The 17,914-nt window shown below is 51.6% G+C and overlaps 6 protein-coding genes across 6 annotated transcripts; 5 read left to right on the top strand and 1 right to left on the bottom strand.

Annotated features, from left to right (window-relative positions):
* Positions 1–559: 559 nt before the first annotated feature.
* On the top strand, positions 560–2,520 carry NCS57_00207900 (uncharacterized protein; the record flags this gene model as incomplete). Its single annotated transcript, XM_053052117.1, has 6 exons — positions 560–656; positions 711–909; positions 961–1,016; positions 1,067–1,270; positions 1,320–1,895; positions 1,946–2,520. The coding sequence occupies 6 exons, from the start codon at positions 560–562 to the stop codon at positions 2,518–2,520; spliced, it is 1,707 nt and encodes a 568-aa protein (XP_052917363.1).
* Positions 2,521–3,975: 1,455 nt separating this feature from the next.
* On the top strand, positions 3,976–5,980 carry NCS57_00207800 (MFS domain-containing protein; the record flags this gene model as incomplete). Its single annotated transcript, XM_053052116.1, has 2 exons — positions 3,976–4,477; positions 4,524–5,980. 2 exons carry the CDS (start codon positions 3,976–3,978, stop codon positions 5,978–5,980), a joined length of 1,959 nt encoding a protein of 652 aa, XP_052917362.1.
* Positions 5,981–7,400: 1,420 nt separating this feature from the next.
* NCS57_00207700 (uncharacterized protein) lies at positions 7,401–8,395 on the top strand (the record flags this gene model as incomplete). The annotated part of the gene is made up of 2 exons (XM_053052115.1): positions 7,401–7,425; positions 7,473–8,395. 2 exons carry the CDS (start codon positions 7,401–7,403, stop codon positions 8,393–8,395), a joined length of 948 nt encoding a protein of 315 aa, XP_052917361.1.
* Positions 8,396–9,838: 1,443 nt separating this feature from the next.
* Positions 9,839–11,504, bottom strand: NCS57_00207600 (uncharacterized protein; the record flags this gene model as incomplete). Its single annotated transcript, XM_053052114.1, has 6 exons — positions 9,839–10,024; positions 10,071–10,401; positions 10,449–10,510; positions 10,559–10,865; positions 10,912–11,150; positions 11,199–11,504. The coding sequence occupies 6 exons, from the start codon at positions 11,502–11,504 to the stop codon at positions 9,839–9,841; spliced, it is 1,431 nt and encodes a 476-aa protein (XP_052917360.1).
* Positions 11,505–13,451: 1,947 nt separating this feature from the next.
* On the top strand, positions 13,452–14,927 carry NCS57_00207500 (putative oxalate decarboxylase; the record flags this gene model as incomplete). The annotated part of the gene is made up of 6 exons (XM_053052113.1): positions 13,452–13,593; positions 13,641–13,876; positions 13,929–14,122; positions 14,172–14,517; positions 14,566–14,687; positions 14,735–14,927. The coding sequence occupies 6 exons, from the start codon at positions 13,452–13,454 to the stop codon at positions 14,925–14,927; spliced, it is 1,233 nt and encodes a 410-aa protein (XP_052917359.1).
* A 1,141-nt stretch (positions 14,928–16,068) lies between these two features.
* Positions 16,069–17,529, top strand: NCS57_00207400 (uncharacterized protein; the record flags this gene model as incomplete). The annotated part of the gene is made up of 3 exons (XM_053052112.1): positions 16,069–16,424; positions 16,480–16,909; positions 16,963–17,529. 3 exons carry the CDS (start codon positions 16,069–16,071, stop codon positions 17,527–17,529), a joined length of 1,353 nt encoding a protein of 450 aa, XP_052917358.1.
* Positions 17,530–17,914: the final 385 nt, after the last annotated feature.

Raw genomic sequence — 17,914 nt, 5'->3', positions numbered from 1 at the left:
ACCACGTGCTCAGCGCCAATGTTGCCCCGCCGTAATGGCCGTGTCTGGTTGAAAATGGAAGCTCCTTCCGTTTAAGATCCATCTATGTTTCGATCAAAGTGAAGCCCTTGACTGAACCATCCTGAGATATCGAGATCGGATTACGTTGGTAACCTATATACTATACTATTGCTGTGAAAGGTTCCAAAGCTATGTCAGCTAAGCGGCTGCTTACAAGCCTGGATCCGTCGCTTTTCAGCCTGTGATGCTCTTCATTGATAGACTGACTACCTACATTCACATGCCATCCCACCTGGCTCCTTCCCAGCATTGCGAAGCCATCATGCACTCAAGTCACGGGACAGGCTGCTTGCCATGCTCGTGACTACCTCAGCACTCGCTGTTCTCCTCGTGCTTTAGTAAACAACCCAGGTCTTCTCAAAACACGATCCTCATCCCTCCTCTGCTTGGTAACCTGGCACACTCCACGACTAACTTTCCTTTCTTTCGATCTGCATTGTCTTGCAGTATCGCCCTTTCTTGGCACCTTCATCACCTCTTGGTCACCTCTTCTGTCAAGATGAGGTACGAGGACTGGGATGTCCTTCTTTTCCCACGAGACTGCGGCATTCCCTTTAGAGAGTTCGGTGTCACCTGTGAAGTTGTTCAAGATACAGGTAAGAAGATGCTCCCTGATGCCTGGCTTGTCACATCTAAACTCGTCCTTCCAGAGTTCGCACACATCCACGGCATTTCTGGTTTGCCGACTGTGAATTGTTTTGTGCCCAGCCTCGCACCAGGAGCACCATTTCAAATCTCGATTCACTCATGGAATACTCCCACCATCAGTCAATTCACCAAATCATACTCCAAGCATGTCAATGATGTCAAGTTCGAGACGAGGCTCTTCATTGACGGGCGTCTCGTTGCGTACGTCGTTTCTAGCCTTGCTTGGGTAGCTCCAGTTCTTACCAACCGCAGTTCCACCTCTTTGAACCGACAGTACGATTGGCCGCATGTCATTGCAACCGGCTTTGGTAACGAATCATGTATTCATCTCGAGGTAACCTACTAACTCCAAGTACAGATTTGTCCAAGAATGGAGATCTCGAGCCGCTCAAGTTTCCTGTCTTTCAGCAAGAAATCCTTCAGCAAAGACAACGAAACGTAGGTGATGCCCTCGGCCGCATCAGACTCATCATTAGTGAAGGATTTCCGCGCGATTCTCTGACCGTACCAATGGAGAGAGTCAACAATATTGTCGCCTTTTCTTTTCAGCATGCACCCCAAGGTTTGTCCGCACCTTCGACCTGGTCCTCGTTCGTTAACCTGGGTTCTAGAAGTCCTAGAAGGCGTAGGGATTGCTTGGCCGAACCCTTCCATGTGGCAGCGATCCCCGAATACGACGTCGATGGCCGTCCCTTCGTTTTCGTTCAACAATGTCAGAACCCACGCCCACTCTCCACGACTCCGCACGAATAGCCAACAGAAGGCCCTGGCAGGGCTTACAATGCCCACGGTTCAAAGTGCTATGTTTAATGTGGCGACAAACCATGTCGAGGAACCAACCCAGGCGAGCTACATAGGGCCTCTGCCGAACACGGATGAGATCCCTGGCTGCAGCGACATTGTCGATTCGTTTGATGACACAAACGCATATTTTGATTGGCCTGGTAAGGTTGGGCTCGGGCTGAACAATATTCCACAACAGTTTACTCCTGCCGTGTCAAAGTCAAGTCACAACTGGGAACTGGGTGCGACCGGCACTGAACGCAGAGGTTCGGCCCGGGATTCCTCAGGGAGCGGATCTGATGAGACCCAATTCTCTTCTCTGGCTTTTTCTATTGACGACGAGGATCCCAAAGTACTACCCAAAACCCTCAGCACGCCCATACTCGCCGAGCGGAACCAACCAGGTCAGGCATGATACCCTTCGCCGTTCAAACATGGCACTAACAACAGGCAGTTCCCTTCCCAATCTTCCCGCATAATGCCGTGTTACCTGAAGACCTTGCTCTCTCCTTGACAGCTTCCCTTTTGAGTCAGCCTATACCATTGCAACCTCACGCCCCACCGACACGTACTTCAACGCCTGAGATGCGGTCCCGCAAGGAAAATCGCAAGCGGGATTCGACATGCCCCATCCCGTCGGCGCTGTCTACTAGTACTACTGTTGGATTGGATCATCATGATCAGAGAAAGATGTCTCAGCAGCTGTACATCCCATCAAATGGCAATATCCCGCTTCCCTTCGCCCAATCTCAAGCGCGAAGCCCCAACAGTCCTCACCCAGACCTGACCAGGAGGTCATATTCGATGAGCAAGTTTGTCAGTGCTCAGACCTCATCGACTCAGAGTAGCCCACAGGAGTTTCCCAACACCGAGGGTAAGGCTTCAGTCGAAAGAGGCAACAAGCGATCTCGCAATTTCACGCCAGGGTCCACGAAGCCTTTTGAAGATGACGAGGATGAGCATCAACGAGCAAGTCCTCGTACTCGACTGAGCCCGTTGTCAGAGGGCCACCCAAAAGACGGGGCGTGATCGATGTCCTCTTCATGTGGTCCCGTGCATAATATGCTGACCACGATATTCTTCCTGTGTGTATGTCGTGTATTTCTTTGTTTCTCCTACACCGTTATGGCCTCTGTACTTTGTCTATGATATGCCCTCCCATGATCATATCGTTGTAATAACTAGTCGAACGCAAGTTTGGGGTTTTGAACGTGGCGAATACTAGAATAGGTACACCAATTTGTCAATACAAATACTTTTGAGATCGCTGACTTCTTGTGTGCCTTCGGAACTGCGGCTTATCGATGCTTGTGTGCTGATGGTAACACGCAACCTCGCCCTTTGACTCGGTTTGAAGTAGAATCCTCCGGACCCGTTACAAGCTGACTTGTATGAGCTTCTACAGACCGTTCCTGATAACACTCCCCTGCTCGAGGTGTTGAGAGTTGATGCCCATTTCCTCAGCCTCGGCTTTTGTTCAAACTCCGGTATGTTGCGAAACATCAGACAAGAATCCATTCCCACTGCACCTGGCCGCTTTCTGAGCAGACTAGGACTTGTTGATCAAGGTAACACAACTTCTAGACCTTGTACCTCGGTTCTACTGTGGCATAGTAGGCTAACGCCAAGTCGATAGAGAGCAGATGCCAAGGGAGAAGGCGTGGCCTTGCATGCCTCGTCCGCTTAAGGCTGTTCCAAATGAGGTCTATGAGATTGATAACATTTTTTCTGTTGTCAATAGCTTTTCGCGTTTAGTCAAGACGATGCAGCAAGCCCCCATTCTATTCACGCGATCCAACCCCAAAAGATAGCATTGGTATTCATCATCCGCAGTCTCTCATCATCTCGGTGTCGAGTCTCCTTACTCAGATGGGCAAGAGGAAGTTTGAATGCCTCATTGGCCGGCCCTAGAGATATGGGAAGTACGGCAGTCATATTATGACAAGATTCATGCATCCCAACAGCACCGGCTTTCGGGCTCCGCGGAGTCCTGGCACGGCTTGTGTGGTGGGTGTAGGCTACACGATCTCACCGTGGCACACCTGCTGAGCGATGCCGCTGAAGCCATCACCATCCCTCATATTTTCTTCTCTGGCACTGTGTCAAAGGTGCCAATATCATCCACCGAGGCCACAGACCGCCACACCTTGTACTCCAAAAGGCATGCTGGGTCACGACTGCGAGTGTAGATCTTGCTGCAAGCCTCCGCCTTGCTGTCATCTCGTCCGGTGAGAATCAGCTCCGATGTGAGACGAGGAGAACCATGGTCGACTCAGCAAGGTAAAAAGACTCCGCTGTGTCACATTGTGCCGCAGCCTCTTAGCAACAGAAGCTGAGAGAAGATTGGAAGGGCGGCACTTGGCACGTGGATGGAGCAGCTTAAAGGGACATATCCCAAGTCGAAGCGTGAGGTCCAGCACTATTCTATTGAGTTGACACCAGTCATTGAGAAGAGTCGCACTGGTTGCGCGATAACCCATCAAAATGGCTTCCATAATGTCAGCCCCGGACTACTCGATGGCCGCGACGTCTCGGTCGCGCCTTAGTATCCGCCTACCGAGAGAGTCTCTATACTCGTCACTTCAAGCATCGTCTCAATACTTTCACTTTGACTCGGAAACAGCCAGGCTAGCCAGGAATGCCAACCAATGGCTCACTTCAAACCGAGACTCGAACCGAGACGACAGCGGCGTTAGTCGACCATCTTCTATCGCACCAAGCCACTTTAGCGTTCGTTCCCTGCCTATCGACTATGAGGTTCCCGAGTCGGATAAAAGACCTCATCCTGTCATGGGCTCGGTCCGGTATAGTGATATCCGGCCACGATCAGCCGCTCCAACAGAAAGCACAGAGAAGCTGCAGCCTCCTCCAGATGGTGTGAGAGAAGATGTTCCGAACGTGGTTGACGATACGGTGTATCCAACGGGCATGAAGCTTGCCCTAATCACACTGGCGCTCTGCTTGGCCGTCTTTGTCATGGCACTTGGTGAGTGGCTCATTCAGGCAGGATGGGTTTTGCTAACACACCCCAGACAACTCCATCATTGCCACAGCTATTCCAAAGATCACAGATGCGTTTGGGAGCCTCAACGACGTGGGATGGTATGGCTCAGCTTACATGCTTACAACAGCCGCCCTACAACTGTTCTTTGGCAAACTCTATACCTACTGGAGCATCAAGTGGACTTTCTTGGTTGCCATCGCCATCTTTGAGGCGGGAAGCTTCATCTGTGGCATCGCCTCGGACAGCGTTACTCTCATTGTCGGAAGGGCCATATCTGGAGTTGGCTCTGCTGGCATCTTTTCTGGGGCACTCACCATTCTCGCCTTCTCATGTCCTCTTCACAAAAGACCGATGTACACTGGTCTTATCAGTGGCATGTGGGGTATCTCTTCAGTCGCGGGACCTCTCCTTGGAGGTCTCTTTGCCGACAAGGTTTCATGGAGGTGGTGTTTCTACATCAACCTCCCCATCGGATTCGTCACTGTTGTTGTCATCTTCTTCTTCTTTCCCGACCCAGAGCGCGACATTGAGCCTGCGACTTGGCAAGTTCGTGTCTGGCAGCTCGATCCTATCGGGACTTGCATCTTTATACCAGCCACTGTATGTCTGCTTCTCGCTCTTCAGTGGGGCGGTATCGAATACGCATGGAACGACTCGAAGATTACGTCGCTTCTCATGCTGTCGGCTTTCTTGCTTATCATCTTTGGATTCGTCCAGTACAAAATGGAGGACAATGCCACGGTGCCTCTTCGCATCTTTAAGATGCGTACGGTATGGGCGGGAGCATGGTTTGCCTTCCATACGGGAGCATGCTTCCTCACAGCCATGTACTTCTTACCAATATGGTTCCAAGCAGTTTTGGGTCAGTCAGCCATCATGTCTGGGGTCAGTAACCTCCCTATGCTCCTTGGCATCGTCTGTTTCGCCATTGTTTCCGGTGCAGCTGTCACGGTTTGGGGTTACTACACACCTTTCATGATCGTTGGCGGGATCCTCATGGCCATTGGCTTCGGCATCATCACCATGTTTGAAGTCAACACAGCGAAGGCCGAATGGATAGGATACCAACTTCTAGCAGGGATAGGCGTGGGCATGTGCCTACAACAGCCCCTAATCGCAGTGCAGGTAGTCTGCGAGATGGTCGACATCCCCACAGGCACAGCACTCATCGTCTTTGCTCAGACACTCGGAGGTGCGCTGTGCATCACAGCCGGAAACACCGTCTTCACCAACACCCTCGTGGACAAGATCCGCGAATACGTGCCCGGGCTAGATCCCTACTTTGTTCTAGGGACAGGTGCGACAAACATTCGCAATGTTATCCGTGCGGATCAGCTTGATAGTGTTGTTTTGGCATACAATGATGCGTTGACGACGAGCTTTTATGTCGGGGCTGGTACAGCGGCGGCGGCTTTTGCTGGGGCGTTGTTGGTGGAGTGGAAGAGTGTTAGGGGGAGGAACATTGAGTTGGCTGGGGGTGCGTAGTGAATGGATGTTCTTTGGAAGGGATTGTTTATTATGGCAGTTAGGGGTCCGCATCGAGGTGAGAATGAGTTTAAACGGGAGTTAGCTCGACCGTCGCGACGGTGCACAGGATGGGATGCACACAATAGCAACAGTTGTTATCGTGATGGGCAATCATGAGTCTTGAAGCACGCTTCCATCGAAGGAACAAGTCCCTGTATAAGCACTGCCTTTATGAATGCCGCGAAATGTGGGATCAGGAAGAAGAGTCCATTTACCCAACCTTGGTCCGCCAGTCCTCTGCCAGAGAGGAGCACAACGCCTCGGTTGGATCCGGGGTTGAGTGGAGGAGACTAGGGTTCCAATATCTCCACTGGTTCCCAACAAGCCTCAACATCCGGTATGGTGTAGTGGCTAACATTTCGCGCTCTCATAACCTGAGGGATTAGTACCGCGGAGCCCAGGGTTCGATTCCCTGTACCGGAGTTTCTTTTTGCCGTTCTCGCCAATCCTCTGCTGGTTCTGTGCGGGTTGGTGATAAGGTTCATGGTGTTGAGCCAGACGACGCACGATACTCTCTTCTTAGAAATATCAGATTTTATTTTTAGACAACGCACAGCAGCAAAGTCATGCGTAACATGTTTTGCTTGCTCAGCTGGTTGACCTCGAGAGAGTCCGAGATAAGACGCGTGAAAATCTCGCGCGTTTCTGCTGGTCATGTGACCCCCAGAGACCGGCAATCATGTTTATGCCAAATCTTCAGCATGCTTAAATTGGGATTATCATAATGATGCGAAGACTTTTAGTGACTGGTGTGTTTTATTACTGCTTCCTCCATCAGATAAGTTTACAGCAAGACACGTCACTACGAAACTAAACGCTGGCTAGGTAGCATGAAGGAACAGTGGTTTACCAGCTTCATTTGAACTTGTACACCCAACTCGTAGGGACAAAAACGTAGAGACAGCGTAAGTTCCAATACTAACAAATGATAAAGACGATCCGAAAATAATTACGCTCCCAGAGCGAAATAATACCACCATTTGGATCGTTGACGAAGGATATTTTAGTCCTCCCTAGGTATTCGGCCGAAACTACCCTAGATCTAGACGCCGAAACTCGCTGACAAACCTCTGGTTGTCATTTACGCCCGAAGAATTGGTCGATTTCGCCTTTTCAAGGGGATATTGCTCCATTCATTGGCCAACATACGTTTGAAGATCCACATCAAAGGGTGTCGACGCGATATCTCAGGATGCAATAGGCAAGATTCCCCTGCCATCAGGTGAGTCAGTCAAGCCTACAGACGGCCGAGGTCGCAAGAATAAAGTGTGTGCAAGTGGCCATGACTTGATCTTGACGTGTTAAGAAGTGGCCTCGTCCCACTGTTGAGCTCTACCTTGATTCCACCAACACCAACATTTACCATCAAATAGCCACCATGTCTGCTTCAGAGACCTCATACGGTAGGCACATCTACTTAAAACCGCTGTCGCGTATGCTAACCGCGCAGTGACTGTCGATGTCTTCACCAACAAGAGGTACACCGGCAACCAGCTCGCCGTCGTCGACATCAACAATGTAGACCTCTCGGCCACGCAGATGCAAAGAGTCGCTCGCGAATTCAACTTTTCCGAGACCATCTTTCTTCGCCAGCCCGAGTCCGGGACGCCCCAGATCCGCATCTTTACTCCCGTCAACGAGATGGAGTTTGCGGGGCACCCCGTCATTGGCGGTGGACACGTCCTGTTCCGCCAGCTGCTGTCGGGTCCGAATGCAAAGCCGTTAGAGAAGGAGGCGATTGATGTGCAGACGAATGCTGGTATCGTGACTCTCAAGTATGATGTCAAGGCCGAGACGGTGGCTGCTCAGATCCCGCATAACGTGCACATTCACGAGGTAAAGGCCTCAAAGAAGGCTATTCTCGACACGCAGGGTAGCTTGGCTGCTGCAGCCGACACTTTGAAGGATTCTTACCCGATTTCGTCAATCGTCAAGGGCGTCACCTACGTCTTGGTAGACTTTACAGACCACCCCGACAACTTTGCCGGCGTGCTCCCCGGCCCATGCCCCGACGTTCCTCTGGACAGCGAGTGGTCTCCATCCTTTGTCGGCACCATGTACTACCGCGTCCTAGGAACACGCGACGAAGAGGACCGCAGGGTATACGATCTTCGCGTGCGCATGATTGCCATCAACCTCGAAGATCCCGCCTGTGGCAGCGGTTCCTGCTCGCTAACGGCGTATCTCGCTCTTCAAGAAGGAGGCGCGAACAAGGCGTTCAGATTCTACCTGGACCAGGGGTCTGAGATTGGGCGGGACAGCAAGATTATTGTGGATATTGTGCTGAATGAGAGCGGCGATGGTATTTCTTCTGTGTTGTTGTCTGGACAGGCGGCGCCGGTGTCTCGAGGCCAGCTGTTGTTGCCAGAATAAGAGCCAGGTTGAGAGTGACGATCGGGGTGGGAATAACACAGTTTGCAACACTTCCAGGCTGGCGACTTTTATGCCCAAAATTCATAAAAAATACAACGGTTATAATTTTCCCTAAAAAACACATAAAGTAAACGCGTCAGATGGTTTGCAGGAATAGACTGGATGGTCATAGTGGGGATGGAGGTGCTTTGTTCAACACAGCGGATCACAACACCCAGCCAGTTGCTCATCCCGTAAAGCTGTCCTCCCCCAAAGAATGCTGAATAAACACGGTCTACTCTGTACAGAATTGATCATAAAACAATCCCAAGTGAGCTGCCTAATGGTAAAAAGGGCCAAAAAGACTCTAATGTTGCCATGAAGAGAGCACTGGCGTGCCACCTCTCACAGACATTTCCCAACCCCCATTTTTTGCCTAGAGAGCATCTCGAGGCTCATTCATCGCCAGGGAACCTGGGCAAACGTCCTCCCTGTCCCAGAGTCAAAAGAACCTTTCCACAAACGCAAAAAGGTTGTTCATCACTTCCGAGCTCAAAAAAACAAAAGAATGGGCTCCGCCGGGGTTTGAACCCGGGGCCTCGTGCAGCTGAGAAATTCCCAAAGCACGAATCATACCACTAGACCACGAAGCCGAGCTGATTGATGACTGGAGGAATGAAATTGAGAAATATGTGGCATTTCCACGCAGGGGCAAGGTTTCGGGGGAGGATTTGACCAATTGCTGGGCCCACTTGGCGAAAAGTGGATCTGATGGGTCCAATACTTTCCTCTTTCGTTCTCCATTTCCTCTTCTGTTCTTTGTCACTGCTCTGTAAAGATGGGGATACGGGACTTTTCATTTCCCCTAACTACACTTCACTTTCATGCCCTCGAAGGAGGCTCTTTGAGCAAAGAAGTACTATTTGTGTAAGTGTTCTCTTCGGTGACGGGTTCTGATGGTGGAGTAGCTTGGTCCTCCAATGTGGAAGCCCCCAGCAAGAAGCCCACCAGGAACGTAAAGGCAAAGAACAGTGAAACGAGGTTCGAGAGGAAATCGGGAAGGGAAAAAAATGACAAAGGAATTGGAAATGAAAGTGCTTACGGGGAAAGGGGTATAATATACTAGACGTCTTACTTGATATAAAGCTGTAAACACAGGAGGCTTGTCAGAAATTCACAATCTCGCCGAGGCTTGTCAGAAAGGGATGGTTAAGTGCCATCAAGTAATCACAATTGAGCTTGAAGGATGTTTCTGTGAAAAACTGATTGTTGCATTATCAGATTAAGTTAGGCAATAAGACGTCCAAAGTAAGTACTGGTAGAGCAATCCACCAAATAAACCACCTCATAGAGGCACCAAGAAGAGTTAATCCATCAATCCATGTACCCTAGAAGAGCACTCGCCCGTCATTACTCCTATCATTAACAGCTGCGCGTTCGCCAAGGCCTCGCACCCGTGATCTCTTAGTAGTACTTGGGGTTCTTGGGGTCAGTGAGGTCAAAGATGACAACACTGTGAGGTCGGGCACCACCGCGGGTCTTGGTGAAGATGTCCTCAAAGTCAATGGTGCGGTTGAAGCTGAGAGAGCCATCATCGTTGATGTCGATCCAGTGGCCCTTGTAGTCACCGGGGGTGTTGACAATGGAGATCTGTAAATGTTAGCGGTGTCAGGTTACTGGAGTCATTGATGCTTACATCTCCACCCTGCACAAAGTAGCCAGTGACGAGGAGGTTCTTCTTGTCGGGAGAGATCTTGACGTAGTGGGGTCCGATGATGGGCTGGTCCTCATCGGGGTCATCCAGACGCTTGACGTTGTTGAGGTCGGAAATGTCGAGAGCAGCAACGTGGTTGCCGAGGGTGAAGGTGAAGTAGGCGAGCTTTCCGTCATCCGAGATGTCAGAGTAGATGGCGAGGTTGTCCTTGGCCTTGTCACCAAAGTCGTAGAGGAGCTCGGCGACGCCCTGGTTGCCGTTCTTGTCCTTGCGGAAGGGGTAGATGATCCAGGCTTGGCCGGGGCCGACGGCACTGTGGAGTGTTAGAAGCGGATGAGATGAGGTGTTCGAGTGACTTACGTAGCGATAGCAGCACTCTCCTTGTTACCGGGAATGAACTTGACGTCCTGGATACCTTGGCCCTGTGATTGATTAGATACTGCGTTTTTGTTGCATCAGAGGATACTCACCTTGGGGATGGTGATGGTAGAGATGATGGTGCGAGTGTCGAGGTCCCACAGGCGTAGAGTATCGGCCTTCTTGATACCAAGAGTGGGCTTCAGAATGGTGATGGGAACGACAAAGTCAGAGGTAAGAATAATCCTCTTCTCAAAGTCGACGCTGAGACCGTGGGGCGAGAACTGCTCGCCGAGAATGTTGAGGGTGCCCTTGACATCCTCGGGCCACTCGTGGATGATGTTGCCACCGGCATCGGTCTCAACAAGTCGACCAGGGGTAGTGCCGACGGCACTGCCCATGTAAGTAATAAAGAAGCCACTGGTGTTGTTAGCAGAGAGGTTGAGAGAAAGAAATCAAGACGTACCCATCAGGCTTGGCTCGGATCTCGTCGACGATGGAGCTGAGAATACCTCGGTTGCTGTGGTCGAACTTGGGGTGGTAGGGGTCCGTGGTGTCAAAGTAATAGGCGGTGTCCTGAGTCTTTAGGAGAGACAGGAGACCACCACCCACCAGGGTCTTGCCATCCAGAGATGTTCCAAGATGGTGAGGAGAGTTGCCACTGCTGGGGACATCGGTGATGTAGATGATCTCACCGAAAGTGTCCTAAGTCTTGTTAATACTGCAACCAAGGTTGCGTGGAAGAATACTCACATCGTCCAAACTGGCAGTGACGAGGAAATCGGCATGCTTGTTGTCACCAGCACCAGTCCAAAAGTATCCAATCTTCTTGGGCTTGATGTTGGACACCTTGAAAGGGGGGCTGTCCAAAGGAGGCGTGGGAACCTGCAGAATGGGCAGAGGAGGGGCGTTATCGGCCAAAGGCTCAGTGACACCCGGGATCTTAGGGATCAGGGGAGGAAGACTGAGACCTAGCCTCTTGTCGAGGTTGGCGGGAGAGGCCGAGACCTGAGAGGTCAGGGCCCCCAGGAGGGTCGTGAGGGAGATGAGAGAGGGCATGGTCAAAGAAGTTCCAGTTGCTGTTTTCACTCTGTGATGAGGATGTGAGCAAGTTGATGATGTGAGCTGGAGTGATGAGAAAGTTTGAGGGAGTTTTAGAAGCATTATATACTTGGTGAACTGCCGGTTCGTCCTTGATGCCATCTCCTAGTCCTCAACACCAACCGCTCATCAAGAATTGTATCATCAAGCCTCACAAAGACACAATTCAACCTCATGATGTCCTTTTCATCTCACGGCTATCACAATTTCCGAAGCTACAGCCTCGCTGTTGCTGCTCTCTTCCTGAATGCCGTCTAGTCTGAATGGTGTCATGGCGAGAGACACCAGGCATCCGATCATTGTCGGTCATGATCTGCAAAGTGACTAGAAAGCAGCTGCGTCGGACTCTCGGTGATGTGACGTACCGGCAGCTGATGCGAGCAGTCATTCGTTGAGAGACCTTGATGCCCGCCAGACTGGGCCTGCCACGCTGCTCAGTTGCCTTGTTCAGAGTGCAACTATCCCCTGGACGTGCATGAACCGGACAGAAAAGGCAAGCTGAGACAAGCATACGGTAGACACGCTTGTCTTGTCTAGCTCGAGCCAACACGAGTGAATGTTAAGGTTAACGGCAACAACGTGTGCACCGTTGCGTGTCATTGAGTTGTCGTGGATATTTGGATCAACAGCTCTAACGGATGACATCACTTTCGGCGCGTATTGACCATGAGAAGTCAGGTCGGCATTTGAGCTACACACTCTCAGCTCATAGGCAATCAGCCTTATGCCACCAGCGACCTCCCGTCCTTCCGAGAGACCGGTAGTTGAACAGACCGACCAGGGGTCACAGCCAAGACGGCCCCTTCGGGAGGTAGCTTGGCACCCTAACATCCTTGCCTTTGCTCGATGCGTGGGGGATCTTCGCTGTAGCTTTGACTCTGGGGAGAAACGCCTTGTTAGGCGCGATTGCGACTTCCATCCCTTGTGAGCTGGCATACCGGGATCCACGCCGATGGACCGACGCGGCGCGGGTGATGGTTGATGCCGCGATGGGTGTATCGTGGGGGGTTTTACGGTCTGAGCTTGCCGATCCAAGTTTCTATCACACGGGCCTGCTGTCAAGTAGGCGACTCGCATTCAATGGGGTAGCCCTGGACAGTTGATTCAAAGGTCCAAGTCAACCAAGTCTTCACCCCTCAGCTCAGCCATGTAAACTCACACTTCAACCAAGCCAAGCTGATCAACAGGAACAAGCCGTTGATGCCGAAGATACAGGAGACGATATTCATTACCTTGAATGTATGCTTATACGTGATTGCACAGCGCAAGCCTCTGATTCGTCCGCCCCGTCTTGAGCCTCAGCTAGCATCGCAGATCAATCACGTTATCCGCACTTGAATGTCGACAACCCCGGATTCACATTAACACCGACACGTAAAAGGACCTGTTTAAGACAAAAAGAGATCGTCTCATTTAGCAGGTGAACCAGAAAATAAGCGCGCTTGTATCCTTCTTGGCAGTGATTTCGCAGATCCTGTCATTCCGCACGCTCGGAAGGCTCCTGCGCCGGGAGACGGCTTCGTCGTGATGGTTGCACTCACGAGCACGACATGGCGGGTGTGGTAGGTAATTTGGTGGAAAAGGCGCAATTGTTAGGCGCCATTCGATGTGAACTTTTTAATCGATAGTTTCATACGACATTGGCGATCATTGACCTTTTGAGAGACGGCAGGTGTTGTTCATCCCGCGTCGTGTAAGTGACGTCGGCAGTGAGAAATGTCGGGATTGAGGGTGCGAGTTGTTGACAATTTCCAGCGCATTGATCGCGGTGATTGGATCTTAGAGTAGATGGAAGAGTATAAGACATCTCGTGTGGCACTTCCTAGTGTCTGCATCACTTCCTCGTCAAGATACCCATTCCTTCACAGCTCAGTCTTTCTTTTACTCTCTTCAATTGTCATCAAGATGAAGGGTGCATCTCTCATCTCCTCTGCCCTAGCTTTGTGCTACGGAGCGCAGTTTGCTGCAGCAGCTCCATCATCCGGTGATCCTGGCTTTCCCAAAGGTCAGCCGTATGACGGCAAGGGCAAGGGCAGCATCATCGTCGGTATGCTTTGCCCCCCGATTCTCTCATCGCTACTTACACAATAATAGGTGGCACTAACAAGGAGCTTGATCTCCAGAATCCCGACAACCTCGGTCGTCAGTCTACGGACAACGGCGTTGTTCCCAACCTCAAGTGGAGCTTCTCCGATTCCAAGACTCGTCTTCTAAAGGGTGGTTGGGTTCGTGAGCAAGTCATCCAGGATCTTCCCTCTAGCCATGACATCTCTGGTGCCCAGCAGCACCTGGTCAAGGGCGCCATTCGTGAGCTCCACTGGCACCGTGTTGTATGTTCCTCTCAAGTCCTGCCGAGCTTCGATGGTGAACTAACACGAACAGGCTGAATGGGGTATTGTCTATGAGGGCTCTGTTCTTGTTTCTGCCGTTGATGAGAATGGCCGATACCAAGAAGAGGTCCTCAACTATGGTGATATCTGGTACTTCCCTAAGGGAGCTGCCCATACCATCCAGGGTCTTGCCGATGAGAACGAGTACCTCCTAGTCTTTGACGACGCCGACTTTGACAAGATTGGGTAAGTCGACCACTTGCTCTTAACACCAATGGCTCCTAACAAGTCACAGCACAACATTCATGGTCGACGACTGGATCAACCACACCCCCAAAGACATCCTCGCCAAGAACTTTGGCGTCGACCCCTCCGTCTTTGAGAACGTCACCAACCCGAACCCCTACATCCTCCCCGCCGAGGTCAGCAAGAAGAACGTCACCGACGGACCCGCGGGGGAGCTCACGGGCAACAGCTCCTTCGTCTACCGCACGTTCCAGCACGAGCCGGAAAAGATTGGCGGTACGGGCGGCAAGTTCTGGAAGATTGACTCGACAAACTTCCCGGCTAGCAAGACGCTTGCTGCTACTTTTGTTACGCTCAAGCCTGGTGGTCTGCGAGAGCTTCACTGGCATCCTAATGTATGTGGACTTGATTGTGTTTGGGAATGTGTGACTAACGTGTGATAGGCTGAGGAGTGGCTGTACTTTCACCAGGGCAAGGCCAAGGCGACTGTTTTCATCGGCAATGCTGCTGCCCGCACCTTTGACTTTTCTGCTGGTGACACTGCTGCTTTCCCCGATAACTCTGGGTGAGTGCCCCAAAGTCTGATAGCGAAGCATCTACTGACACTTATAGACACTACATCGAAAACACTTCCGAGGACGAGGACCTCATCTGGATTGAAGTCTACAAGTCGGAGCGCGTCGCCGACATTTCCTTGACTCAGTGGCTCGCCCTGACTCCTCCTGATGTCGTCGCTCAGACTCTCAATGTGTCCATCAGCTTTGTTGAGAGCTTGAAGAAGGAGAAGCAGGTCCTCATTGAGTAGATGTCCTGATTACTCGCGTGATGATCTTACGAGGGAGTTGTATGAACGACTCTGATGTATCTAATTCTGATCTTGATTGATCAACTCTTAATTTAATTTTGCTAGTCATTAAGCGATAGCTTCAGCCCTTATATTTCGTTCATTATTGCGACGCTCACTTCACGTATAAAGCCCCCAAGACTGCATCATGCTCGGGCTCTTGTCACACTCCCATGTCTTGACCGAATGCTCTCATCTAGAACGACAATAACCTAGACCCTCTTCCTTGCGTAGTTTGGCATCCGTTTTCCGGCGACCCAAAGCCCCCAAACGTGTCCGTCCTCGCCGAACTTCCCAAACCTCGGCCCACCTACGCTTGAAGGGTCCGAGCCAGCCAGCCACCGCGTCGCATCACGACTCACGCTTACACAAGTTAAGGTTATTTACGCCACGTATCTATCGGAGTTTTAGAGCACACCAGTCCGAGACTTGTTCTCGCATGAATCTGGCGGTCACGGGAAGGGCTGCGTGGGCTGACTTTTACTTGTTGGTGTGACTGCTAGTCTTCTTACTTGGCCGGCAGGGCCGTTGGACTATTGAAGCTATTGACTGCTGGCGCGCAAGAGAAATCGATAGAGTTGCGCAGGTCACCAATCTCCACGCATGGATCGAGTCTAGAACCTCTTGTTTTTCGGCTGGAGCTGGACCAGGCGCCGCCACTCCCACTGCTCTTTTTGACGACACTTCGGTCTCTTGAAGCCATTGTTGGAACACGAGTCTGGGGTAATGATATCATGATTTATCCAATATACTTCAGAGTTAATGATGAAGGAACGAAAAGACAAGGCGGTGCGATGAAAAACGGCTCTTGGGTTACAGCACATAGGTAGAGTCCAGACCCTCAAATTGGCAGGGGTATCGGCAAGGTCCCACTGCATCGACCCCATAACCCCAGATACTATTGCCGTGCGTCGCCTTCAGCTTCAATATTCACGGCCCTAAGAGTTCAGCTTGCAACGTGGACCTGGATTCTTTATTTAGGCGAGGGGATGGGTCTTGGCGGATGGGCGAGACCGCCAAGTGAGTGTATATAAGTCCGTATGCCTCGCTTCAAGAGATTTCATCAACCCGGCTACCTCGGACGTCTTCAATTCTCCTAATCATGCACTTCAATACCGTGGCCGGGCTCGCTCTGGGCCTCGCAGGTTCTGCCTCGGCTTTTTCTACCCCCAAGCTGCCCGCTTCTGGCCTCTGCCCCAACAACCAGTATTGGGATACTGCCAAGGGTTGCAAGGATCTGCCGCCTCCCGCAAAGTGCTCGTCCTCTAACCAGTACTATGATACCCTCAAGGGCTGTGTGAAGGGAAAGCCTCCTAGCGGACCTCCTGGTCTGCTATGTACCGTCGTCAAGACTTTGGTTACTGTGGCTCGTCAACAGCTGCCCGCCTCGTCATTTTGCTCTTCCTATCTGAGCATCCCTGTCGTGACAAAGGCGGCAACGGTGACTGCCTATACCAAGTATGATTGCCTCTCTACCCTATTTTCTTCTCTGGCAGACTCTTACATCTTTCAGGGTTATCACCAACACCAACACCGTCACGTCAGGCGTAACCACCGTCATCGATTCGACGAAAACAGTCACCGACTCGACCATGACTATAACCGTCATCGAGCCTAGCACACTCTCGACCAAGACTACGAGCACCTCAGTCATCTCTGCCGTCACAACCACAACCATCACTGCTTGTGCAAACCCCGTCACCCGTAAGGCGAGGCGCGCAGCCAGCCCGACCGGCTACGAGAATGATCCCACGTGGTTGGAGGACCACGGCATCGATCCCTTGGGCGAAGAGAAGCGCGGCCTCATCCCTAAGCCGAAATGCTTTGCCAACTACGTTGACCCTGCGGCCGTCTCATACGCTTGCAACTGCTTGAGTGTTCCAACCCGGACCACCACTTCAACCACTACCCTGCGCACCAAGACGGCCACTGCCATCACCACGGTAAGCTCCCGTCTCACCCCGATGACAAGACTGTCACTAACTCACGCTCCTAGGTCCCCTCGACTGAAAAGGCTACTGCTACTGAGAAGGCCACAGCCACCGACACCAAGACTAGCACCCAGCTTGTGGCCACTGTCTACACTGAGACGATCGTTGAGAGGTCAACCACCTACACCTCTACTCACACTGCGCTCTCCCCTACATTTACCATTGTCGCCGCCAGTGGTAAGTATAAGGGTAACAAGCTTTACGACGCCAGCTACATGAGCTATACTGGCATCGACAAAGCTGGGCCCATGCTTCTCTTCACCCTGGCGGATGACGGCACCCTTACGGCCAAGAACCAAGCACTGGCGGGCCAATTTGCCGTGTCCAACCCCAACGCTGGAAGCTACGACGCCATCCCAGCCTTCAAGCCCCTCTCTGGCGACCTGCAGAAGCTGGTCGTCACTGTGAGGCAGGAGAGCGACGGCACTTGTCCCTTGACGTTCCAGGGAGCGCGTGGCAGCACCAGCTTCGAATGTGGCGTTTTCTGGCGCGTAGGTAGCGAGGCTGATCTCGCCAGTTTCAGCGGCTGCTCTAGGATGGAAATGATCGCCGTCACCAGCGAGGATCAGTAAAATCCCGGGGCGGATGGATTGAGTGTTGATGAAGTATTGATGAAGTACATGATATCAAGTATTACATATTTCTCCCTATATATACCTATATCAACGACCCCCAATCTCTTGTCGTCTTCCCGTCGCTGGCTATTCTCCTTTCACTCTCAAATCTTAGCGCCTTCCCTTTCGCAGCTTAGCATCCGGTTGTCCGCCTTCATCGGCCGGCGTCGGGTCCGCCTGCCGACCTCCGATACGGCCCCACAACTGAATGACTCGGGGCCGATAATGTTGGTCTTAGCTATCTTGTAAGTAGACGAGCTAAGTGATGCTTCTCTCTAGATCCAGGGTAAGACATCAGCCAGTTTTGGGATTTAGCCACGATCAGCAGTCTCGTTATCTATTT

Source organism: Fusarium keratoplasticum, chromosome 2 (genome assembly GCF_025433545.1).
Source record: "Fusarium keratoplasticum isolate Fu6.1 chromosome 2, whole genome shotgun sequence".
Taxonomy (NCBI): domain Eukaryota; kingdom Fungi; phylum Ascomycota; class Sordariomycetes; order Hypocreales; family Nectriaceae; genus Fusarium; species Fusarium keratoplasticum.
Note: the sequence above shows the minus strand (reverse complement) of the source record. Positions and strands in the feature narration are given on the sequence as shown.